The sequence below is a fragment of the Ambystoma mexicanum genome, chromosome 2p, assembly GCF_040938575.1.
Source record: "Ambystoma mexicanum isolate Mex_15411 chromosome 2p, UKY_AmexF1_1, whole genome shotgun sequence".
Taxonomy (NCBI): domain Eukaryota; kingdom Metazoa; phylum Chordata; class Amphibia; order Caudata; family Ambystomatidae; genus Ambystoma; species Ambystoma mexicanum.
The window spans coordinates 1423630884-1423658296 of record NC_090923.1 but is presented as its reverse complement, the minus strand read 5'-3'; the positions used below and the strand labels follow the sequence as shown (position 1 = coordinate 1423658296).

Here is a 27413-nt window from a genome sequence, read left to right as displayed (position 1 = left end):
TGCCTCAACTGACCACTTTGCCACTGAGCTGACGGATCCTACTGAATCCCCAAGAGACTCTAATCACTAGCTAATCCAGTACTCGCTCCTCTTGTTGCATTGCGATCTGCCCCTCAGGAGAGGCCTCTCATCTCAACCACTTCTTCGGGGTCGACATCTCACCTAGTTAGACACGGTACTATACACGTCTCCCCTCGCACCTGTGGTTTTGAGAGGGACCATGCTTACTCCACGGCAGAGGATTTATAACTTAGTTGCTGGCCCCCCTAGCTATGCAGCCACAGCCAGTTTCCCATTGGCACAGCCACTGAGTCTTGTTCACTGTTGGTTGGGTTTTAACTGGGGGGTAATATGCCAGTATGTTTGTGTTTCTGGCGTAGGGGGGTTGATGTTTTGGGTTTACGGTGCTTACATGACTGCAGTTACCAAATTCGGAAATGTATGATACAGGGTGGTGATACTTGCTTGAGTATGACACACTGGGAGGGTGTCTGGCCTGACGGGGTGCCCGGTCCCCACACCTTCCGACCTGAGTCACCTGAACCACAAGGGGTGAATCCCTAAATATAATGTCCTGGAATATATGGGGGGTCACTAATGGGAAGAAATGTTGTCTGGCGATTAATCAAGCAAAGCTACATAAGATTAAGGTGCTCTGTTTACAAGAAACTCACCTCCCCAGGGACGGAACACTCCCTCTGGCTAGAGGCTGGGGGGTGCATAGATATGGATCCTCCTACTCATCACAATCCAGAGGGGTCACAATATATATACATCAGTCACTAAAATGTTGCTTGCACGACAGGATATGTGATGAGGAAGGACGCTATATCTTTCTAGCTGGCGAATGCCTGGTGGTGAAAATGTTTTTTTATTAACATATAGGCTCTAAATATTGATACAGCTTACTTTTACCAGAACTGTGCTGCTATAATTCACAAATTCCCTACATACGAAATAGCATGGGTCGGGGACTTCAACATATCGTTGTCCCTTGACTTGGACCGCTTAACTATGGCGCAGACGACAGTATCCAGGGCAGCCACTACTTGGGGAGATATTGCTAAAACATTTGATCTGGTAGATGTATGGAGTTTTATGCACCCTGACACCAGGGAGTTCTCATTCTATTTGGGAGCCCATGGCAATGCCTCCAGGATAGATTATATCATATTGATCTCTCCCCTGGTGTGTATGGCACAGCTCTCCAGGATGCTGCCTAGGACCCTTTCCGACCATTCCCCAGTCCTGGCAACTATTGCTACTACTAATGCGGCGCAGCATACCTTCCGATGGCGCTTCCGCCCTCGTACCATGGAGGATGTTGTGTTCTGAGAGGGGTTCCTGGGGGACATTCAAGAATACTTTCAGCTTAACTTTGATTCTGTCCCTGACTATAGAACAATCTGGGAAGCCTTTAAGGTGTACGTAAGTACATAAGAGTCTGGTGTAGCTCAAGAGAGGGAGGCATTCTTAAATCGCTAAGAGCGAACCTGCAGCTCTTAGAAAAGGAAATTAAAGATCTGCAAGTGAGACAAACACTGAGTGGGTACCCAGAGGTCAAATAACTTCTATAGGGGAAATAACTCTAGCACCTGGAGAAGGCGAATACAGAGGACAGATATTTGGGGGATCCGGTTTTGACAAAATATGTGGAGGGTGATGGATCCAGCCGTACCCTCGCCTGGGCGATCCCAAGGAAAGGAGCCATGGGGGGATATTGGAGGTGAATGGCCCAAACGGGAACTCTGTACGAGCATCCAACGATATCAATGATGTATTCCGAGACAATTTTAATCAACTATATTCATACCAATTAACGGTCTCCAAGGAGGAAATTGGATCCTACCTTGACCAGGCGGCCCTTGGGTGGATTGACCGGCACAGGCGGACCTGTTGAATCAACCTCCCTCTGAGGAAGAGATCCGTAAACTAATCCAGGAGCTCCCAAGAAGCAAGGCACCCGGACAGGAAAGTAAATCTGCAGAGTTCTACAAAGAATATGCCAGCATTATGGCTCCCCACCTTTGACGCATGTATGAATTATCCATGTCTGCGGGTCTCCTCCCCGAATCCACTAGGACGGCCATAGTTACATTACGGTTAAAACCTAATAAAGACTCCCGCTGCTGTGCTTTATACACGCCCCTCTAGTTGATCAATACGGACAATAGAATTCTTGCTAAAATACTTGCCAATAGACTCCTCTCTCATATGAACGCCCTGGTACTCCCTGACCAGGCCGGGTTTATCCCTGGCGGATCCACGCAAAACAATTTACAAAGGTTGTTCTCCCTGATGACTTATATGAAAGGTGAAGTCCCTATCGTGGTTGCGGCACTCGACACTGAGAAGGCCTTCGACTCTGTTGAATGGCCTTTTCTCTTTGAAATCCTATGTAGATCCCGTCTTGGAATCCACTATATACAGTGGATTTGATTGCTATACACCTCCCCACGGACTATGATATCTACTAATCAGCTGACTTCAGGTAGTATTTTCCCCTCCAGAAGTACGAGACAGGGGTGCCCCCTCTCCCCCATCCTCTTTGCCTTAACGGTCAAGACTCTTGCATGCGCCATTAGCGAATTCCACTCACATGGGGTGTTAAGATCTACTCACATATTTCAACTATCTTCCTTTATGCAGACAACATGCTTTTGTATGTCAAAAACCCCAGACAAAACTTGCAGCCGTTAGTGCAGGAAATTTCTATATTCAGGGGATTTTCGGGACTACGAATCAACCGGTCTAAATCCAAGATATTGCCCCTCACCTCAACGATAGGCCCAACGGATATCGGAAACAGACTTTAGATGGTGCCCAGAGGGAATGAGGTATCTGGGTATTATGGTGTCTACATCACCATCTAGACTATTTGAAGACAATTACCTGGCCACCCTTGAGCTGTTTGGAGCGCAAGCTGGGCCTCTGTATCCACCTCCTGCTGTCCCAAGCTGCACGGCTAGCTCTGGCCAAGATGGTTGTGGACCCTAAAATGCTATATAAAGTTAACAACGTTCCACTGATCCCTGGGGGCCGGGACTACCCGGATCTGTTTGTGTACTTTCCTGTCTCCCAGATCCAGTATGCCATATAGTGGTGGTACCCCTCCACGGAATTACCCCACATCCCACATTAGGCTTGAAAAGGCTGTTGCTTGGCCTGATGACCTTAAGAGCATGCTTTGGGGCACGCCCAGATGGGTAACAAAGGGAGAGATACAGTAATTGACGTTACGCGCTGAGAGTGGGACTAGGCCTGCTCTGGGGCTGACATGGGGTGTAACTACCACACTGACTTTGCAACGTTCTGTGTTCAAGGTTTAGGACTCACACATGAAGGTATCTTCAAAACACAATTTGAGAAATTGCCAATCCACTCACTGGGGGACGTGGTTCATGAGGGCAGATTCATTCAATGGGACTCCATCAAGGACCGTGGCTCCTGGAATGCCGTCTCCATGCTGTTATATTTCAGGCTGTGGGAGACTCCCCGGTGTGATGTGGAATGAATTCCCTGTGGCACCCGCCCCCTAGCCATTGGCCCAGTTTTTGACTAACCCCCCCAAACTTACTGCAATGGTTTCTGGCCTATATAAACTGATTAAAACCCTTCGGCCAGTCCCCCGGATGTCATTTAAGGGACGATGGGAGGGGTCCGCAGAGACGCCCTCTACAGAATTGCAATGGCAGATAATTGGCAAAATGAACCAGAGGATATCCCTGAACTCTATGTATCGTTTAATACAGTTCAAATGTCTTCATCAGACCTACCACTGCCCTGCCCAACTTCAAAAATACAACCCCAAGAGATAGGCTGCATGCCCGCGTTGTAAGGCTGACCCTACTTATTATATGCACATGGTTTGGAATTGTAAGCACATACCATCCTTTTGGGAAGAGGTCTACAGGACAATGGTTAGAATGGTCCCTAACAGCCCACACAATGCTCCTGTGGCCTGGCTGCTGGCATATTTTGATGTCCCTACTAAGGCAAACAGGAAACCTTTAGCCATCCATCTTCACAGCATTTAATTCACTGAACCACTCTGCACACAGCCTTGCTTTAACAGGCACTGACATGGCATTATTTTATTAAAGCTTGTTTAAGATATTGTGCCACCCACGACTATACCTATAGGAGAACACATCATGGTAAATCTCAGAATTATCCCCACTTGGAATGAATAATTATACAAATAAATACATCATGCTCTGTGTGCCCCCCTAATTATATTAGGTCCATGAGCGTTTTTGCTTCATATTCAGCTTCTTCCCATTCTCACCTGTGCTGTGGCTGACAGGACCACTTTCTCCTCCTGTTGGGATCAGCTGCTGTGCTCCACCTGGATCATCCTCGTCTTCACCTTTTATTGCATTCTCAGGTCTGTGGATTACTATTTCTGATCAATGGAAAAAGCCTGGTAAAACAACTTGGAAGTTTCATGGAGTCATTTGCATCATTGGTTCATAAATGATTTTTTTCTATTCAGCAAAAAGACATGCAACAGAGCAGAGCAGTACATAAACATCATTAACCCAACCGCAGTCTAAGCCTCCAACCCTTACAACGTTCTTCGCAGAGGAATAACCAGAGTTAGTTGGAGCTTTTGAACCCCTGTTTACATAAAATGAAAAGCAATGTGATGGATTAAGGAGATGGAATAGGAGAGAGACAGTGAAGTGCAGTTGGTTAAGTGTGGAAAAGATTGACATGTGCAGTGTGTCCTTCAAGCACGGTTAAGGAGGCAGGAGATTAATATCCTGTTGTAGAAGCCCACCAAAGGACAGGGATGTATTCAAATGGGCAGCACTATTTATTGTATGTGGATACTATGGGTGGAAACGGCAAGCCAAGTTTAAGAAAATGTTAAGATCACTTAAATTTGAGATTTCAGTTTAAAATATTGGGTGATTTAAACACGGTGCAGGGACTTCAAGGGTTGACGTGTTTGTCTCTTGTAATGGCATTGCAGCATTTATTGAAAATACATTAGATTGGCCCAGATGTAGATTTGCTTACGCAGTTGCAGTACATTGTCTGTAGACCCTGTGAGCAGGGTTAAATGTTTATTATGTACTAATAATGCACAATGCCATATGTTGTTGTAATTGTACTGGCAATTCAAACAAAAAAGCGAGGAAAGTTTAGAATAATGTAAAGTGCACGACATGTGGTAAATTGGCGAAAGAAGCACAGAAACTGCTTATATTTACTTTGACCATCCTTTTAGTTTGTTTTCCAATGGGAATTTTATTTCAAATATTGTCAGGATGGTGTTTAGGAACATTAACTTCTCTTGTCTCTTTGGGAATGTCTTTTCATTTGCAAGATGCACGGTTTACAAATCCTAACCAATCTCAGCTTGCAAAAGCCCCTATAAATAATTCAGTACTTCATCTCCAGAATTGAGTATGTGAGCTTTAATTCTGCCACACACTCTGGGACACTTTTGTACCATGACTGCATTTCCCACAGTGCAGCCGCACATCTCGCCCCGCAGAGCTTTTCTTAGAGAATTTGGTACTTCGACTACAATGCCCAGAATTCAATGTCTAAACATTCCACCTCTCTGCCTTTGCTGGACTCCACGTTACATTGACTATATTTCCCAATTTACAGTGCAAGGCCAAACTTGGGTACTCTTACCACTAGGGTCTCATTTCCACTTGGCTTTTACGACATATTTCCTCTCATTCCCTCTCTCTCGGGTCTGTTCAAGGACTTCTCGTGACATTGTCTTCTCTGGCTACTGACTGCACACAGTTCTCCTCTCCAAACATCAGTATGTCGTTTTTAGCTCTCACAGAACCTTCCATAGATCTCATGGTGACATCTCCAGTGTCCCTTATTGCTCCGGTGGCGCGGTCTCTTGGATTTTCTGGCAACTTCACTCTGCTCTCCAGGCATCAGAAGCCCTGTTTAGGGTGAAAGCCCCGAGCATAAACCTCTGAAGTGAGCCCTCCCCACAGATATTTTTGCCTGTCCTGAAGGGTTTATCAACCATGTCCCAAGGAGTGTCCTCATATGTGCTCATTAAGGGTGCTATTCTGTGTAATGTGCGTGAAGACCAAACTTACACCTCTCAGGGCGAAGTTTCAAACTTTATCCCATTTTTCCAAAGCCAGTGATGAGACCATTTTAGCCCGGTGTACCTCAGATGATGATGATGGCAACAAAGAGCCATGGAAAGTAGCCCAATGAATTGCCATTTTTAATCAGACACTATTCATGCTTCCTGGCATAGAGGCCGTAGGTAGGAGTCTTACATTACACATTCTGAAGGAGTCCACTTTCTCTGTGTGAAATGAAACAATGTGGCCATCTATGGTAGTAGCTACATTGGCCGAGCGAGCCTGAGGCCAGGTGTCACCAAGCGGAACATGATCAGAACAAGGTCAATACAGAAGAACAAGTTACTCTTACCTGGTAACGTTCTTTCGATGGGATGGTCCGACGACGTATTCCAAATCTAGGACAGGTAATCACCCCAGCTGTGCTGCTTCGGCAAATTTTCAGCGTCTGCGTCTTGTGTCGATGACGTCGATACGCTGTCCTCGAGGGCCTCCGTCGAGCCGACGTCACCGGATGTTTAAGTAGGATGCACGACGCCCATAGCCTCAGTTGTAGTTTTTTCCCAGAACGTGTGGCACCAATCTTCTGCCAGTATGACCACAAAAAGCCTTGCGGAAATGGAAGCTGCAATCGCATGAGAAATTCTGTATCGGGGCAGGTAGGGAGGGAGCGATATGTAATACGTCGTCGGACCATCCCATTGAAAGAACATTAACAGGTAAGAGAGTAACTTGTTCTTCGAGGGGATTGGGTCCTCCGACGTATTCCATATCTATGAAAGACTACCAAAGCAGTACCAACGTACGGAGGAGGGAAAATAATTTAGAATATAGAAATTTAGAATGCCCAATCAATTTGCACAGTAAAGGACCGCCTTGCCAAAGGCCAGATCCTGCCCATGGATAGAATCTAGGGAGTAGTGTCTTACAAAAGTATGGACCGAAGCCCAAGTGGCTGCTTCACAGATGTTACGAATAGGAACACACCTCTGCAGGGCAGTAGAGGCAGCCATACCCATAGTAGAATGGCCCTGTAAGCCTACCGGAGGGTCCTTACCCGCCAAGCGGTAACATTCAGAAATTGCCAAGATAATCCATCTAGACAAAGTCTGCTTAGTAACAGCTTGTCCCAAACGCCTTCCAGCGTAACCAATAAAGAGCTGATCGTCCACTCTGACCCGGGACATACGTGAAATGTAAAAACTTAAAGGTCTCCTAGGATCCAAACTATGGAGCCTCTCCTCGTCCTTACCAGGATGCGGAGGAGGATAGAATGCCGGAAGAATGACCTTCTGGCTTAAATGAAATTCCGATACAACTTTCGGAAGAAACGAAGGTCGGACTCTAAGGACAACCCTGTCCTTAGGAAACACGGTGAAGGGTGGATTAACAGAAAGTGCCTGCAACTCACTCACTCTGCGAGCGGAAGTAACCGCAACTAAAAATACAGTTTTAAGGGTTAACAGTCTTAAAGGACAGGAATCTAAAGGCTCAAATGGAGCACCCATTAGGAATTTTAGAACAAGGTTCAAATCCCAACCGGGCACCTGGAAAGGTGATGGTGGAAACACATTAGTGAGCCCTTTCAGAAACTGAGAAATTAAAGGAATTTTGAAATAAGAGCACTCCTCAGACGAGCGCTTAAATATGGACAGCGCCACCAGGTAACCTTTAATGGTACCCACTTGCAGGCCCTTGTGGGCTAAAGAAAGCAAAAAAGACAGAACCACAGGAACGTCACATGAAAAAAGGATCCACATTCTTAACCCTGCACCAGTCGCAGAACTTTCTCCAGCGGCAACGGTACAGGGACTTTGTTTCAGGCCGTCTAGCCGAAAGCAACACCTGCATCACGTCTTCAGGGAGGTCCCAATCCTTTTACCTCAACCTTTCAGAAGCCAAGGGTGAAGGTTGAGGGATCTGACCTCTGGATGGAGAACCTGACCCCCCTCCAGTGAGAGCAGATCGTCTCGGTAGGGAAGACGACGTGGAGGGCAGATGGACAAGTTGAGAAGGTCCGGGTACCACGTTCTCCGGGCCCATGCCAGAGCAATGAGGATCATCCGGGAACCGACCCTCTGCAGCACTTGCGGGATGACGGGGATTGGCGGAAACGCGTACAGCAGTGGGAAGGACCACTCCACCACGAACGCGTCCCCTAAGGCTCCTCTTGGAGGAAAATCCCGCGAGCAGAACCTTTCGCACTTCCGTTTGACACTGGAGGCGAAGAGATCCACTTGTGGGGTCCCCCAAAGGGCAAAGATCTCCAGGAGAATCTCCTGAGCCAGCTCCCACTCATGAGAGAGCGCGCTCTGCCTGCTCAGAGCGTCCGCCATCTCGTTTTCGTCTCCAGCCAGATGAACTGCCGAGATCGAAATTTCCTGCTGGATGGCCCAGAACCAGAGCTGCATCGCCTCCCCGCACAGAGGAAGTGACCCTGCCTCCCCTTTTTGTTGAGGTAGTGCATGGCCACTGTGTTGTCTGTCAGAATCAGGACATTCTTCCCTCGCACAGTCGGCAGAAAAGCCTTCAGGGCAAGCCTGACAGCCCTCAGCTCCAACAGATTGATATGGAGTCTGGACTCCGACGAAGACCAACGACCGCTGACTGTCAACTCATTGGCATGAGCTCCCCATCCCGCAAGGGATGCATCCGTCACGATCGTCACCTCTGGCCAGGGTAGCCAAAATGGAGCCCCCCTCATCAGATTGCCTTCGACGGCCCACCACAGAAGGTCCTGGGCGACCGAGAGCGGCACCTGAACGGGGTCCGACATCCTGCGGAGGACTGTGACCACTGCATCTTGAGAGCCCATTGCAGAGATCTCATCCGCAACCTGGCCTCTGGCACCAGAAGAATGCAGGATGCCATGAGGCCAAGCAACCTCAAGACTTGAACACTGGGAGACTCTGGGCATGTTGAAACTTGTGCACCATCTGCTGAATGTGATGAGCCCTCACCTGGGGAGGGAAACGCTGCCCCAGGGATGTGTCTAGCACTGCTCCGATGTACTGGAGCCGCTGGGTTGGCGTCAAGTGGGACTTCTTTAAGTTGAGGGAGAAGCCCAGCTTGTGAAGGGAGTGGCAGGTGACTGACAGATGATCCAGGACTTTCTCGGGAGAGCGCTCCCTGATCAACCAATCATCCAGGTAGGGGTAGACGTGAATCCCCCCCTTTACTGAGATACGCTGCCACCAGCACCATGAGCTTGGTGAAAACCCTCGAGTGGAGGTCAATCCGAATGGCAGGACCCGAAACTGAAAGTGCGAGTCGCCAACCGCGAACCTCAGGTACTTCTTGTGCTTGGGATGGATCAGCACATGAAAGTAAGCGTCCTTGAGGTCGAGAGACACCAACCAGTCCTGAAGTTGAAGGGCCTGGAGGACTTGAGAGAGAGTAACCATCTTGAACTTGTCCTTCCTGAGGAGCTTGTTCAAACCACGCAAGTCCATGATGGGTCTCAATCCTCTGTCTTTCTTTGAAATCAAAAAATAAGGGGAATGCCATCCCTTGTTTCTCTCCGCTACAGGCACCATTTCTATGGCGCCTTTCTCCAGCAGGGCTTTGATTTCCTGCGCAAGGAGTGGATCCGGACTCTTCAAAGAGAAATTCCCTGGTGGATTGTCGTGAGGCCTCTACCGGAAAGGAAGACAGTAGCTGTGGGCTATGATCTCCAGAACCCACACATCTGAAGTAATGGCACGCCATTCTACAAGATGCTGCGCCAGCCTTCCCCCAACCGGCAAACCATGGGGCATGGCCTCATGACTGAGCTGAAGCGGCTGCGGCATTGCCTGAGGGTAAAGAGGCAACTGCCCGAGCGGCCTTGGCACCTCGAGTACCTTGCTTTCCACCTCTGGTACTCCTACGGTGTCCCCTTTGACTTGCAGCTCCTCTCGATATACCAAAGGATGAGTAATATCGAAAGAAACCTCCCCTCCATTGCTGTCCCCTAGGACGAGAAGGCAGAGGTTGACAAACTGCAGCGCTCAACGATTTCGCTGCAGCTTTGGAGGTCTGCAACCTCTCAAGGCTCTCGTCAGCATCAAAGGGCATGTTGAGAAGCCGGGCTTGTACATCAGGAGCAAACCCCGACTTCCGCATACCACGTAAATCTGCTCATTACGGTGTGGACCGGCTGACGCAATCTGCCATGTCCAGACCCGACCGAATGGATTCACACATGGCATCCTTGCCATCCTGAACAAGAACAAGAAAGCCATCCCGTTCCTCCCCTTTGGGAATACGTTCAGCCGCCAAAGAGACACAATTCCACAGAGTATGAGCGAAACGTGCTAAGGCACACACAGAGTTGGTTGCCTGTAAAGCCGTACCCCCTGAAGAAAACACTTTCTTCACCCAGGCATCAAAACGTTTGTTTTCTCTATCAGGAGGGATGGTAGGATACGCCGCCTGTTTTGCTGGGGCCGTAGCCGCCTGCACCACCAAACTCTCGAGTGGGGTGCATAGTCAAGTAGCTGGGGTCGCTACTGGCTGGACGATATTTCTCCGGCAAAGACTTGCTCACTGCCGGGAAACTCTACGGAGCAGTCCAAGCTGCTGCCACCCTTCTTTGCAAGGCCATATGGAATGGCAGTACCGAGTCAGTTGGTGGACCTTGGTCAAGGATATCCGTCAGGTCATCCTGCAGAAAATCCACTGGGGGCGCAGACCACCCCAAGTATTCCGTTACCCTCGACATAAGGCGCCGGTATGAGGACTCGGCGTGTGTGCCAGGCTCAGGCCTACCGAACTCAGCCTCCGGAGAGGTGTCCAGACCACTGGCATGGGGCAGAGACTGACGCAGGTCTTCCAGTTGGCTATGACCAGACATGAGTTCATCAGGAACCATGCCTTCATCAGACCCTTCATCCACCTCAGAGATGTACTCCAGAGGCTGGAACAAATCCCTGGATGAGGGCACAGAAAAAGGCTCAAATACAGGCCTTACTGACTTCTGCAGGGCCTTTCTCAGTTTCCACCGGTCTCCGGGGCACCTCCGATAAAGCCTCCTCAAAAGGCGTCAAGAGCGTCGACAGAATCAGCGTTGACGTTGAGCGTGGCTTCAAAGGCATCGACACAGGCCTCGAGGACGGAGCCCTGAGCGTGTCCTTCAACAGACTGGGCGTCAATGGCATCGAGGGTTTCCTCGGAGGTGGAATGCTTGTTGGGACAAGCAACCCGCCGACAGGCGGAGTCCTCAGACGAGGACGGGGAAGGCGACCGGTGACGGCGCTTCCGTGAGTGCCTCGTAGAGGCGGAGGAATGGCACGACCCACTCCAGGGCCAAGACCCCCTGGACTTATGCCGACACAGAGAGTCGCCCCTCGAATCGTCAGTCGAAAGCCCAGTGGATTTCGACTTCCGGGGCTTGGCCACCTTACCGACAGAAAGCTTCTTCTTACGCTCCCGCAAGGCCTTCGAAGTTAACGACTGGTAATCGTCACAATCGTCCGTGGTCCTCACCGAGGCACCAGAGGCAGGCATCGTACAGGTCCGTCAGCGACATCTTGGAAACGCAGTCCTGACAGTTCTTGAAATCCGGCTGCGGGGTAGAAGAAGACAAAGACATCATGGAAATCTTCACAAATGAACAGGTTCGAAGAACCGAAAGAATAGAACTCAGAAGAACCGAGGCGCGCCGAGATCTCCGAAGCGAACACGTTCGCGGAAAAAACCAAACTGAGGCTTTGGGCGTCGTGCTTCCTACTTATAACATACGGAGACGTCGGCTCGACGGAGGCTCTCGAGAACAGCGTATCGACGTCATCGACGCAGGACATTTTCCGAAGCAACACCGCTGTGGTGATTACCTGTCATAGATATGGAATACGTCGGAGGACCCAATCCCCTCGGAGTATGGTTTTAAAAAAATATAGGTTTACTAAGGCTTGTTCCACAAGTAGGAGCCAGTTACTAAAATCTAACTCAACAATGGCATGTCTTCACTTTTGAGGAGGGGACAGTTCAAACCGCAGAGGTCTTGGGTTTCGCAAATCTTAATCTTAGGGAATTTTTCCTGGGATAGATTTCATTTCTGAGCTGCTCACATTTTTCCAGGGTTACATCTCCCTGCACTTTTTCTTTTGTTCCTTGATTCAAGTCCGCTACATCTCGGCCTGGAATTCCTGGGAGACCCTTCAGCATGCATCTCAGGCCCCTTTTGCATTTGCAGGCTACACCTGGGTAGTTGCATAAGAGCAGTGTGCTGGCCTCTAGACTGGCCCAATTGATGTTCTCCTCCTTCCTGTCTTAGGGTCCTGAATCTAGTCCCCAACACCGTGTTCACCTCTACCTCCTACACAAGTCACAATGTCTAAGAGGACCTCTCCTACTCCCTCCTGTGTTCTACTCTCCATTGTACCATTGCTTCTAATCCTTTTGCGCCACTTTGATGTCCTGGTGACTCCCGCCCTACTCATCTCCTTCCCATCAGACTTCTAGCATGTCTGCTTCTCCTTAACCCCTTCACCCTCTTCTGCTGCCGTTCCTCTCCTCTTCCTCCTTAACTCCAAAATCTGCTGAACTTTTCCTTTCTTACTCCCTCCTAGAATCTGATCTTTATGTCTCCTCTGTGTTCCTCGCCTTCGTACACCAGGTGTTTCTTCCAACCTCCTCCTCCTTATGACACTCCACCTCTCCTTCGCAAATGTCGTTAATTCATGGAGAATAAAGTCTTCCTCCACAGCCTTGCTTTCCCCTGTCCTCAATTTGTTCCTATTGTCACACATTCTACTCTCCAAGCTTCTTCTGACGTTTCTTTTCTTCCCCGCACCACCTCAAAAGTCTTCACCAACTCCTTACTTTCCAAAACCTTCCTAAACTCTTTACTTTTCACCACCTCCTCTTCTATCTTCTGACCTTCTGTCTCCTTTCACAATGGACTCTCAAACTGCTTTCACCACCAACACGCTCCAAAATCACTCCTCTGACTCCAAACAGCCACATCTTGTCTGAACACTGGTGGCTTAGATTGATGACTAGCATGAACCCCCACAAGGATCTCCCCTGCTTAACCGTATTAAAGTGAACATTTTCATTAGTTGTCCAAATTGACTGGCATATATTAAACTGAGGGTGGACTGGACCCTGTCAAGATGGGTGGGAGGGCATAACAGGGGTTTTGACAGAGGTGGGGTGTGGGAGTTCCCTGTCCCTGCATGATTCAAATTAGTACCACATGTTCTTGCCCCATGTCTGTACTGCACAATGCTGGGCAGTCTCTTTCTTGTCCTGTAGGACTTAAAAAACAGCATGACAGAGCAAGCAACCTGACCTTGAGAGAGACCGCAAAGAGATGCCGCGCCACACAGCAACCTGCATGGCAGCCCAGCAGAGAAAAAACACGACGTCACACGTACCAAAAACAGTAAAAAGACTCCAGTGTCAGTGGACCACTCCACTCATCTTTCCAGCAATCTCAACGTGCTCACCCAAAAAGAAAATATGCTTACTTGCAATGGGACTGTAAAGCGGTCGCCCTAGGCAAACCGGAATCTCAAACACGCCGGAAAAACCTCACAAGAACTGGGACATTGAAAATGATTCTGCCTGCAGCAGACCCCCATTGACTACAGCTGGCAGACCTGCGTGTCAGAAGGCGGCAGGGTTGAAGACCCCTTAAGAGGTTGAGCCCAGGCAGAAGATCAGCGATGTGATTGAGGAGTCTGAAGTGGATGCTTATGGGTATAGCAGTTACAGCAACTGCATAGCATGTTTCATCGCTTCTGGTTTTTGGCTCTACTTTCTGCCTGAAACCTCACTTGCAGTGGCCATTTTGGATTGGTGGCATTACTTCCTAGGGCCATCTTGTATTAGCCCCATCTCCAACTGAAGGCCACAAGACGCACCTCTGGGAACACCAATCAGGAAGAAAGAACCAGCTCCCAGCAACACAACCACTGATGGACTAGGCGGTCAGGTGACGAGAGCGTGCGTCATCACTTCAGAAATCTCTCGGGGCGTCCAGTTAAGGGCGGAACTGTGAAACGTGAAGATCAGCCATTGACCAGCCTATTTGTCTATGCTTTCCTCCCTGTTGCCCTTGTGAGTACCCCAAGATTCCTAATTACTGTGCTGCCTCTCCACACTGTGCTACTCACCCATGATGTATTCATTCCTGCTGCTCCTCCTAACCACCTCTCCTTATGCTTTCTCCAATCCCATCCAACTTCCTCCTTTTCTATCCCTTTCTTTTTTTATAAAACTCACAACTCAAAACTCCCACCATTTCATCTCTCTTCCATCTCCTTCCAACAAACAAAGCCGACGAGCCCACCATACCTCCTCGCCTCTTCCTCTGAGACTCAAATTCTCTACTCTTCCTTACTGCATCAAATGAACATTGCACTCTGGAATGCCCAATCTGAATGCAACAAAACTTCCTTTTATCACTTACTACTTTCACTCCAGCTCTCCTCCCCTAGACCTTCTTGCTATCACTAAAACCTGGATAACTTCCTCTCACACTACCACTCTGGCGGCCCTACACGACTCCAAACTATCCTTCATTCATTCTCCTCGACTGACTGGCAGAGGTGGAGGCGTCGGACACCTACTCTCTTCCCGCCTTAAAGGCTAATAAAATCTCCAATGCCATATCTTCTACTACCTCTTTTGAATTCACCATCTCTACTATTGCTCTGCCTACCTCAGTTCACATAATCTCCATCTATCATCTTCCTTCATTGTCCCGCTGGACCATTCTGTGATGATTTTGGGCAACTCCTTGATTCTCTTTCCAATGAACATCACCTCATTCTCTTAGGTGGCTTTAACTTTCCCTCTCCAACTACTTCTCACAAATCTGAAATTCAGTCTTTTATTAGTGAACATGCTCTCCACTCTATCCATAACCTTCCTAGCTACACAGGGGGTAACTCTTTGGATTTATTCTTCATCTGCACCTCTCTCTCAACCACTAATACTACTGTCACATCATCCATATCTGATCACTCAATTATTTCCAGCACCATCTCCTTTCCACCCTCTGAACTCTCTGCACCATTTGCTTCACCTATTAAAAGAAATGTAAACGTTCGGCCATTCCTCCCTTTCTCTCTGACCTACAGTTCTCACTCTTCCCCTTTCATACCGGATGCCTCTTCCACAAACACTGCCTTCTCCAGCTTCCAATCTCTGCTATACAAGTCATTCGCGTCTCACTTCCCACTGCTTTGCTACACCCCTAAGTCTCAGCGTCTCAACAATGGGTCACCCCATTCATATGCTCCCTCCGCACAAACATGCGTCGGCTGCTTCGCAAATGGAGATGTACCCACTTGCATGCAGTCCTGCTACTCTACCTCTCTGCCCTGAACACTCTCAAGTCCTCTCTTGATAGAGCAAAAAGTGAATTCTACCCAGCTCTCATTGACTCTCACTTCAACCCTCCCGCCGGCTACAGAGCACCCTAGACTCACTCTTCCCAAGTCTAGAACTATCAACTCCACACTCACAGCTGATAACCTAGCTGAATACTTCACTGCAAAAATGTCCAAAATTAAAAACTCTCTGCTGACCTTCCTCACACTCCCTCCTCCTACATCCTCTGCCTATATCTCACACTAATACTAAAGAAATCCTATCTTTACTGATGAAGGCTAACTCCTCTTGTGCACCATCATACCCTCTTGCTCTTCAGCTAATCAAGCCTATTGCCCCTTTAGTGGCCTCTCAGCTCGCAGAACTCTTCAACCTGTCTTTTGACTCTTTCCCTCTATTTCAAAACAGCCACAGTCATCCCGCTCCTAAAAAAGCAAGGAGCTGACCCGAACCAACCAGCTAACCTTCCCCCTGTGTCTCTCCTTCCGGACTACTCAAGTGCTCAAAAGGGTTGTGATCAACTGCCTTAACTATTTCGTAGACGTCCACAACCTTCTAGGCCCCCTAAAAGCAGGTTTCCGTTCCTGTCACTCCACGGAATCTGATCTCATGAATGTGCCCAACTTCATTGCCGCTGCTAAGCACTGCAACCTATCCTCCAGCCTAATTCTCCTTGACCTGTTTGCTGCCTTTGACACTGTTGATCATTCCGATCTCTTTCTTCTTGGAATTCGTAATCAAGCCCTTGTCTGGATTTAATCCTACCTGGCACCTCGCCAATTCTTGGTCTCCTGGGGCAAGCACTATGCTTGCTTTCCTCTTGACAAAATCATTAACTTTGCTACTAGGACTCTTTGAACTCACTTCTCACCTACTTCCTCGTACTATCACCAGGCTGGGTGGCTGAGAATGCAAAACAGGGCCAGATGTAAATGTCTTCTCCAGGTTCACACATCTAGCTACAGTAAGGCACCATTGTATCTATCCTCCTCTATCCAACTCTACAAGCCTTCTTGCTATCTCTGCTCTGCCTCCTCGACTACCCTTGGGGCTCCTCGCCCTCTGTGGGCTTCCTCTCACTTCCACCCTTTTTCTCCACTTGCATGAACTCTATTCCCCCGGACAGCCGAAAAACAGTGCAAACAGACTTGTTCAGAACCAAACTAAAAGCCTACCTCCTCACCTCTGATTTACTCTCTTAACCTACCTCTCATCTGCCTTCTATCTAACATTTTTCCCTCGCCTCGAACCTGCCTCTGTCCCTCACTTTATCTCCCTCCACTCTAGCACTTCACGGTCACATCCTAAGCACAGCAGGCCGTACCGCCTACCTGCACTTAAAAATGTCCAATGATGGTTGACCTTAATCTATGTATGTCCACTTATGTAATTTCACCAATGACTGTTGCATTTACTCCCTTCCTCAACCTGGTCAGAATGTCCCTCAAACTCACCCCATTGCAATAAGCTCACTGCATCCCTTCAAATCTGATTTCTTATCTTTTGTATGTTCTTTTGTGATCAAAAGAGCTTTATTCCCCCCTGTATACAAAAACAAATATATATTTGTTTTGCTCACCTGTAACACCTCCCCTTGGAAAAGGAAAGCAACGGGTTGGTCTGGGAACCGGGTGAAGGAGTGAGCCAGACGAGAAAGAAAGTGGAGGATAAAAAGGAGCACAGGAAACAGGAAGGTGTGGGTTATTCAGGTGAGGTCAAGGAGGACCAAGCACTGGAAGTACAGTGAAGAGCATGGGGGAAGAGTGCCGAAGGAGTGAGCAAAGTGAGGTATTGGTTGGTGGATGAAAGTGGTACTTTGTTTTGAGTGTGCGTGCAAGCTGTGTGAGTGGGACTAATAGAGAGAGAGTATGGAGTGAAGTGGGTGGAGAGTGACTGTGAGAGAAAGTGGGAGTGGAGTGGTTTTGCGAGTAGTAGGTGAGTGTAGAGGGGAGAGTAGTGGTATGAGAGGGGAGAATAGTAGTGTGAAGGAGGGATAGAGAGCAATAGAGCGTAAGATTGGAAGATGAGGTAGATAGTACAGTGAGGAACATCAGAGGCATAGAGTGCCAAACAAGAGACCACAGACCATCATGGAGTTGAGCAATGCCTAGGATAGCGAGGGAACATCCCACACTAGATAAGAGCAAGCGAGGGGTTGCCCTTAGCGAGCCCCTTTACTATTCTGAAAATATAAATCCTTGAACGGTCTTTGTAAATTGGTATGTTTTTGAGGCCGTATGTGACAGTGGATTTTCTGACATCACTACCCTTCCACCAACTGGCCAGAGACTGGGTAGAAGCCCTTTATGTAGGCGGGCCACCATATTGGAATACCATTTCACACATATGTAAAGCAGGACTGCTATAGCTGAGCACTGCTCCTCGCAGTCTCACCCAGTTTTGTTGGCTCATGAATGTGCTTCAGTAAACTGAAGGTTTTTTAGAATGAGATTGCTCATGCATGCTCTCTAAATGTGGAACTCTGTTTCAACAGCAGGCTATGTGTTTCCCTGACCTTAGCGCTTCCGAGACCATTCTGTCTTTATGGTCAAGAGTTGTTTACCTCACTTCCTCCTCATCTCTGATGTTACGCTGCCAAGAGGTATGATTCTACTTCCCAGGGATGTCACAAAAGAAAAGTGGGGGTTCAATGAGCCAAGGGCCTGGCAGTACAAAGGGGCTTTGTGCTGCCTTCATGACAAACAGGGCAGTGTAATGCGAGCATTTATATCTTTTGTTTTGATGGTCAGGTCTTCCTGTAAGTATGACATACAATGTGAGGCACAGAGCAGCCAGAGCTTAGGTTGGTTAGCAACCAAACAGGAGCCTAAAAATATACCTGGCTTTGCCTCGCCCCTCTTCCCATACACCAGAAAACAGTCTTTTTATGGTGCCAGCACCTAGTTATGGTTGCGGACTAGACATATCTTTGAAATTCCACACCAATAGAAGCAGCAGCTGCACGGGTGAAAATGACCCTCCTAAAGTTTAACAAACAAGGTGTCACGTCAGTGAACCAATCCCACTGGCTTCCATGTTTTGACATTTTCATTATTGGCATTATGGTTTACTGGAATGGTACCAGTGTTCTCTATTCAGTACGGGGATGTACTCTGCAAATTGCTACTGCATTTCTTCGTACACCGCTATGCATAAGACATGATTTTGGGGGAATCTCTGCTCCTCGGACTTACTATAACTGTACTTTTGCTCCCTCCTCACCCCCAAATAAACAGGAGGACTTTCAGAGGTGTCCCATGATAACCCTAGAATGTGATTGCCTTTTTGTGTGCAAATACCTTGCAGTAGAGCTTCTTATAGTAAGGCTTTTGATATTTTACCATGCCATATGCTGAAAATTGCAATACAAAATGTAAAAAGTGGCACATCGGTGTTTGCTCATTTACCAGGGAGGCAGAAAAACTAAGCTCTCCTTGGCTGTTATCTTTTGTCAGTGGTGGCGAGTTTCCAATCCAGCAGAAAGGAGACGATAACGCACAAAAGTGAGTGGCAGCCGTGCAAAAACATAATTGCAGTCTGCTAAATCCTCAACTGCTTCCTGGTGGGCAGCTCTACGAGTCGCTGCAAGGCCAAAATGGATTGTCTCTGAATTTGAGGGCAAATTTTATCTGGTCTGCTATGGTGTAATTTAACCAACACCGTATTAACTAGGAAGAGCTTCTAGTCTACGACTCCACAAGGTTACAACCAGTAAAACATATGTATTTTACTAAAGACCTGTGGGATATTAATCTGATAGAGGTTGTGTGCCATCTTATTGTCATACAAATTCTGCAAAATTGGTCCAGAAGATCCTATAGCTCATCGATATATTTACAGTCAAAAACTAAAAACTTTCTTGTTGTCAATTTCTATAATTAATTATAAATATATTCTATAGATAGGATATATCTAATGTGTTAACTCATGATGGTTTCTTGGACCTATCTTGAAGAATTTGTATGAAATAAAGGATGACAACCGATCCCCTATTAGATGAATATCCCATAGGCTTTTAGTAAAATAAATAAATGTAACCCACAAACATATCCTTTTTAATAGAAAATGTGGGGTTCACCAAAGGAGTGATCAGAAGACAAAGGTGACTTGACACAAGGATATCCATTTGCACGGACTATATTAAATATCATGCTTTCAGGCATAGTGTTGGGTGAATGCCTGCAGGCCCTTGACGGAAAAACTCAAAACGTAAAAAAACGGAGGTTCTATAGCTAATGTGCTAGGAATGGAGTCCCTTCAGACCGCAGGCCGACACCAGTTTGTCCAAAGAAAACAAAAGGTTCAAAGCAAAGTCTTTGTAACACAGATTCAGAACAGTTAAATGTTCCAAAAGTACACTTTGGCGTTCCTTCCTTCGCCCACAGTGGTTCTGGCAGTTCTCGGTATAGTGTCCATACTGCTGTGGGTCCTCAGCTCTCCGTGGAGATGGCACAGCTCATCTGTAGTGCTTGTCAAGTGGTGGTTCTAGGCTAGGCTATCCCCACTTTGTCTGGGTGGTCCCTTTGAAGTCTTGGGTAATAGCGCCAGACTTACTTGCGTCAATGGATCAGTCCCTGTTCCCTTGGGAGTCTTGGGTTATAGCGCCCGACATGCTGTGCTTCTGTAAATCACTCCCTGCTCTTTGGGAGTCTTGTGCTATAGCGCCAAACACACGGTTTCTCCTGTTTGCCAATTCCCTACCTTGGTTCAGGGAACAAGGGTTGCTGTGTGCATGATCTTCAGTGGTCAGGAACACACTGAGCATTCCTCTTGGTTCGCTTTTAAAGACCCCAAGATATTGAGGCATAGTTTCGATTGGCAGAGAGCTGTAATCCAGTTGGGATTGGACAGCGTACTCTTGGGCCCTAATCAGCCTCAGGTGTGCTGTGGGAGGTCTTATAGCCCAGTATCGGCATCAGCGCCATTGTGAATGTGCCTGGGTGAACCTGCCATGGGCCACGCAGTGGTGTGCGTGCTCGTCTCCTTGTGGAGTTCTGCCAAATAGAAAAAGTGGTAAGAACAAAATGCAGAGTTCGGCAGAGGTAGTCTGCCCCCATTTGCAAACTTTGGGAACGTGTGTTGTAATGAGAAGCTCCTGAAGCTCATGCAGTTGCACACTTAACTCAAGGACTGCTCAATGGCCAAGCGTTGGTGGTCTGCAAATGATGCAGGGCCAGCTGTTGTGTTGTGGGAGGTAGGGTTAGATTGCTACTGAATCCCTTTTTATTACAACACCCTTGCTGGATTGCAGTGGCTGTTGTTCTTGATATGTCTGGCTGGGTTGATGATCCACTATAAGTGGGGAGAGCAGCAGTGACACTCTTGAGCTGTTACCCCAGAACCTAGAGGAACCCGCCAGAACCACCCTTCTGCAGATAGCGGCCTCACCACCGAGTCCGCAAAAGCATGGGGGAAGGGGATGTTAGGTGACTTGTCACAAAAACTATTTTAAAAAAATCAAATGTAGCATGAATGAGCATGCTCTCTGTTCTTTCACTCGTCCAGACCACTGGCATAGTTCTTGAAGCCAAAATTAAAGAATTGTGTCTTGGTCTCTTGCAAAAAGATGAGCACTCAAACACTAGTCTTGGTTCTGCATGAATTATTTATGCATTCATCAGGACAAGGTGACTGTGAAGATTGCTTGGCTTGCCGAAGAACAAATATTTAAATACTACTTAGATCTGAGGGCCTCACTCTGCCTCTGGGATGGGAGACAAGGCAAAACACGAATTAAGGCAAACACTTGACAAGCCCACATTATGAAGAGGGAATAATAAATCAGGATCAATGGTTCGGGAAAACCGAAGGAAAAACCCATTAATAAGTAGAAGCAAACAAACTATAAAATGGGACTAGGCCCTGCAGGGTTCACAGACCAGCTTATCCACTGGATAGTAGACAGAAGGAGATGGGGACTGGCTCAGAGAGAACAAAAGCCAAGTAGAGCATCAGACAGCGGGATATTGTCAGAACTAGGAGGAAAGATATATCCAGGCAGAGAGTCAGCATCTGGAAGTAACCGACCCTTGGAGAGGCCAGTAAGGAGACCATGAGAGAAGAACTGTCCGTTTTTGGTGGCTATATGCAAGATCCTGGCAGGGGTCAGGCAGAGAGAGAGAGCGAGAGAGAGAGAGCGAGAGAGAGCGAGAGAGAGCGAGAGAGAGCGAGAGAGAGCGAGAGCGAGAGAGAGCGAGAGAGAGCGAGAGAGAGCGAGCGAGAGAGAGCGAGAGAGAGCGAGAGAGAGCGAGAGAGAGCGAGAGAGAGCGAGAGAGCGAGAGAGAGAGAGAGAGAGAGAAGACTTTTGACGGCTATATATCTAACCCTGGCAGAGGACAAACAGGAGAAAGTGCAGAGGTTGCTGAGAACTCCACCCCTGACACTAGCCGAAATCAGAATGAGACCACGATTGAGTGGAATTAGAAGAACCTCTTGGAGGACCTTTCCCCAGAGGCTGAGAAGTGGCTACACATTGAGAGAAAAGAGCATGGCCCAGGAAGGTAACCTATGGATGGGGGATATAAAAACACAGACAAACCAAATCCCTCAGTGGGGAGAAACAGTTGTTGGTAGAATTATGTGAAAGTTATTACCATATTCCCAAACTGCCAACTTCAGATAGGGGGTGAGGATGTATGTTCCAAAACCTTTTTGGAGTGTGTCAAGGGTGTTGCTACTGCGATGTATGCCTCCATCCTGGATAACATTATTGCAATTTGCGGGGAAATACCAGTGACAACTTGATAATGAATGAATTTCAAGATCTTATAAGGAACTTAGCTCCCGTTTCCGCAGCCTGCTCATATTACACAGCAAGATTCTGTGCAGAAAGTGGGTTGGTATGATGTTGCCTGTCAGAGTGCCAAAAAAGAGATTGTGGTTTGTTTTAACAACCCACAGGGGTGTGACAGAGTCCTACTACGAGCATGAAGGACAAAATATAAAAAGCTAATTGGGTGTAAAAAAAAGAGAATTTGCACGTGAGCAATGGGACAGACTATGGCGCCCTGCAGACCAGGGACGCCTGCTCTTTTTGGAAACTGGTGAGTGAGAAGAACATGATGGGGGATAGAGAGCCACCAAGTAACATCGGGGAGAGTGATTGGCTTGTCCATTTTTCTAACTTTTATCAAAATGAAATTCAATTGGCCCCTAGTTCGATAGTATATAAGCCACTTACCCAAGCCACCCTTGCTTTTATTACATGGGGTGTGGCGGTTGCTATTAATAATCTGAAAAACTATAAATCAACCTTCCCTGATTTAATCCCAGTAGACCTTTTTAAGGATGAGGTTGGGATATGGGCTGCAGTTCTGTGTAAATTGTTTAATGCCATTCTGAGCAGCGGTAACATCCCAGCCTCCTGGCATGGGGCTATAATAGTACCTATTTATAAGAAAGGGGGCAGAGATTCCCCAGGTAATTATCGTACCATCTTGCTCTTGATGGAGTCAGTAAGCTCTTTGGTAAATTATTATTGAAACCATTCTAGGAGTGGGCTGACCGTGAAAATATAATCACTCATTTACAGGGGGGTTTCAGGCCAAATAGGGGTACGATAGACCATCGTTTTATCTTGTTTAGAATTATTGCAAAATATACTTCACTGAAGAAAATGTGTCTTTATGCTGTTTTCCTATACCTAAAACGGCTTTCGACACCGTCACAAGGGAGCAACTGTGGAATATTCTGCAGAGGCGAGGAGCACCGTCCAAACTGGTTGCAATTGCATGTTCATTATATTCTGATAACACAGCCACCGTTAGGTATGGGGCAAGGGGTGAACAGACACAGGATTTCAGGGTTAATATAGGAGTAAGGCAAGGCTGTACCCTGGCCCCATTCCTATTCATTAATTATATCCAAGAAATTATTGATGAATTGATGAGTGGGTGCCAGGACAGCCCGAAGATGGATACAGACAAATATCCCGCTCTTTTTTATGCGGAGGATGCAGTCCTCCTGGCTACAACACCCCAGGGCCTGAAGTGTGCCTTGACCATCTTTGAAAACAAATGCTCTGAACTACACCTCTCACTAAATACGGCAAAATGTAAGGTGATGGTTTTTAGACCGCAGCACGCAAAAACGAGAGCAGTAAAACTACGAGCCTGTGCTGACAATATAGAACAAGTTTCACATTATGATTACCTTGGAGTGCGGTTTGAAGAATCTGGTAGTTGGGAACCACAAGTTAAAAAATCATTATCTCTCAACAAATACTGTGGTTGGATTTCATCCTTCTTTATTAAACATGGAAGGGGAGCAATTTCACATGCCCTGGAACTTTATAACAAACACGCAATCCCAGCAGCCATGTATGGGTCGGAACTATGGCGACATACTAATTCCCATGTTGTATTTGAAAACAAATTTCTAAAGAAATTATTACCCCTACCAGTGTCAGCACTATCAGCTCTGGTCCACCTTGAACTAGATAATAATGGGGTCACAGATCGTATTTTGAATAGACCAGTTATGTTCTGGGCCAGGATTTGGAATGGGGACGGGTTGGAAGTACATAGGAAAGCGTTGTCACATGAAAAGAGCCACGAAGAGGGGAAAAGCCTAAAGTGGTTAGTACACATGAAGGACTGTCTCCTAGAATTAGGCATGCCTGAGCTATGGAGTGAACCCCAGTTATCATCGGTATGGAATTTGACTGATCTAAGAAACAAGGTGAAAAAGCAAATGTACGATAAAATTAGATTCAATGCCACAAAACTGAACTTTGGTGGGTAATAACTTAATACCTCAGTAAAACTGGGTTTGAAGTGTGGGTAAGGACCACGGGGTATAATTGAGGTGATTATATAGAAATATAGATAAAGCGGCAGCAGGCAGAATAGGCTGGATGGTAAGTCGAGCTCCATCAACTGGCATCGCAATCTTGTTTACATTCAAGTCTCTACGTTCTTCTCCCACAAGCACATCCTCTGTGTTCTGAGAGGCGCTCTCGTGGAATCCTTCTCGTGCCTGCTCATCACGATTACCTATATTAATATTTACATATACTACACATCTCCCCTTCTTAAACTCCCCTATCAATACAAGAAAGCCTGGCACTATACTATTTTACAGTCTTCCTGCATGCTCTGCGTCCCCATACAAAGTCTTTAAAAAAACAGGGATTGTGGATGATCCTTCCTCTGCTTGACATGCGTGAAGATTCTGTTTTAGGTTTTGGCAAGGATATTTCCGACATGCTTTTTCCATACCCCAATTCCCTGCCACTCTCTTCACAACCACGCGATTCCTCACCACTACCCATCTCTCTAAAACTTTCATGGGCACGACACTTTGGCGCATTTACCCTGGGTGGTTCCAGCACACATAGTCTCTCCAAGTTCCAGATCATTCCATCCTCAACCCTTACTGCATGCTTAAACACTTCAACCACACCAACAGGTTTTGACCACTTGCATGGACCATTCCTCAATACAGGTGGAAGCTTGATCCTCACCAATCCACCAACGCTCGGTAGTGCTCTCTTTATGTTACCACTTGCAGACCTATCATGGGCTCTCTTGTTCTTCAGTTGCATTGCTCTAATGTTCTCACACACATCTCCAAAATCTTTCTTTACAACAATCATCCTTTTCATCCAAGATGGAGTCAACTTGGTGTTGGCCTTGCGACCCCCTACTCATTTCAAATGGCGACAGTCCTGTCATGCAATGTGTTGTGAAACGGTGAGCATTTATCTTTTGCCTGACAGCTTCTTCCCATCTCACCCCATTGGCCCATGCCCATCGCACAGCATCCTTCAACACTCTGTTGAAACGTTCAACAACCCTGTTGGTCTGTGGGTGATATATGGCATTTCTCTTATGCACAATAGAATTCTCTGCACAAAACCTTTGAGCAAAATTGAACCCCATTATCTGTTAATATACTCTTGGGCAAACCTTCTCTTCCACAAACTTCGGTTAGAAATTCAACAACCATCCTGGCAGTCATGCATGGCTTAATTAGAACCTCAACCCACCTAGTCAAAAGGTCATTAATTACTAAGCAATACTGTTGCTTACCCTCACTGTAAATTGGTCCCAGTATATCCATACCAATGTCATCCCAGCCGTTACCTGGAAGATCCGTGATCACCATGGGATATTTCTCATTCATACATCCTCTATCACTCTCTTTACAAAGGATACAATCTCTTATAACTCTCTCGATCTGCAGATCATATCCTGGCCACCAGAATTCATCACATATCCTTTGCTTCGTCTTCACTATACCCTGGTGGCCTTCATGGCCCAACTCAATGATCCTTTGCCGCAGACTCATGGGTGGAATAATCCTGTCGCCCCTCATAACTCTGTTATTCTCCACTTTAAGTTCATTGGCAACCTTCCAATATTCTGTCACTCCATTCTCCGCATATTTGACCTTCACTGAGGAGCTTCCACTCATTATTTGTCTCAAACGTATCAATGCAGTATCTAACGCTTCTGCTTCCTCCCATTCCTTCTCTGATATGGAAAGGGCATCAATGTTCAGCACTACTTCAGACTGCATTTATTTCCTCATCATCATCTATCTCAGAGACATTGGTAAGCCTTGAGAGGCAGTCAGCAGCTCGATTTTTTTGTACCTGGCACATATTTCACCACACAGTTATATTCTTGCTGGAGTATAACCCATCTTTTTATACGATTTGAGACATTGTCCAAACCTTTATTCATTATGACATGGACCAGCGGTTTGTGATCCATACGGAATTCTACTTCCGCACCCCAGATAAAACTACGGAACTTTTCCGCAGCCCACTTGATTGCCAGTGTTTCTTTTTCAATGGCTGCATAGGATCTTTCTGCTCCTTTCAACAGTCTGGATGCGAAAGCAATCAACCTCTCCTTCCCATCAATTTCCTGCGTAACGACCGCCCCGAGCCAAACATTACTGGCGTCTGTTGTTATCAAAGTTTTCTCGCCGCTCTTGAAATTTTTCAAAGATGGTGCTTTATTCAATTCTCGTTTTACCTACGCAAATTCCTCTTCACACTCCATGTCCCATGCAAACGTTTTCCTTTTTAACAGCTCACGTATGGGAATAGTGTGCGTGGCAAAATCTTGCATGAATTTCGAGTAATACTCAGCCATGCCAATGAAGGTACGTACTTCTTTAGATTTGGGTCTTGGCATATTTTCTATAGCATCTAGTAGCTGTCTCTTTGGCCACACACCCTCAACTGATATTGTATGTCCCAAGTACTCAATTTCACGACAATCAATTCTGCATTTCTCTTTACTCAAAGTCATGCCTGCCTTATATAATTTTTTCATAAACATATCGCAGTCTTTCATCATGTGTCTTTTGATCGTTGGCATGGATTAATATATCATCTTGGAAACATATGATGCCAGGGTCCACCTGTGCATAATCTTCTGAAAGACGGAAGCAGCAGATATAAGTCCAAAAGGTAATCTTTTGAATTGATACAAACCCTCTGGTGTAATGAATGCCGTCATACTCCTGGATTCCTTGTGTAGCTTAACTTGGTGATATGCTGAAGTCAAATCAAGGGTGGAGAAATGCTTCGACGGACCAATAGTTGACACTACCTCTTGGATGTTAGGAAGTGGGTGTCTGTCTGATATTACGCACTTATTTAACTCACACATGTCGACGCATATTCTCAATTTTCCAGATTTCTTCCTTAATACCACCAGGGGGATACCCATTCACTAGCGTCGATGCTCTCTATGACACCTTGTTCTTCCAGGTTCTTTATCTCTTTTTTAACTTCCTCTCTCATAGAGAGGGGAATGTTGTGCAATTTCTGCGCCACTTGAACACACCCTGGTTTCATCTTGATATTAAGTGTAAAACCCCGCAGACATCCAATATCATCCTTGAAGACTCCTTTAATTATTTCTATATTATCTTCTGCGCCCCTTTTTTCTTATGGAGGTCCTCAATATTCATTACCGATTCATCGGCGCTGGCATCTAATTTTATTTTAAGTTTACTTTGATGGGTCCAGCTCAGCAGAGGAATTCTTCCAGC

The 27413-nt window shown here is 46.8% G+C and overlaps 1 protein-coding gene across 5 annotated transcripts in view; it reads right to left on the bottom strand.

Annotated features, from left to right (window-relative positions):
• The window catches only part of LOC138567577 (uncharacterized), a 464209-nt gene that overhangs the window by 35287 nt on the left and 401509 nt on the right, over positions 1-27413 (bottom strand). For all 5 annotated transcript variants that reach the window (XM_069645944.1, XM_069645947.1, XM_069645946.1 and 2 more), the window contains one exon: positions 4289-4405. In XM_069645944.1, coding sequence (XP_069502045.1) covers positions 4289-4405 — 117 coding nt within the window. The remainder of the gene's footprint in view (positions 1-4288; positions 4406-27413) is intronic.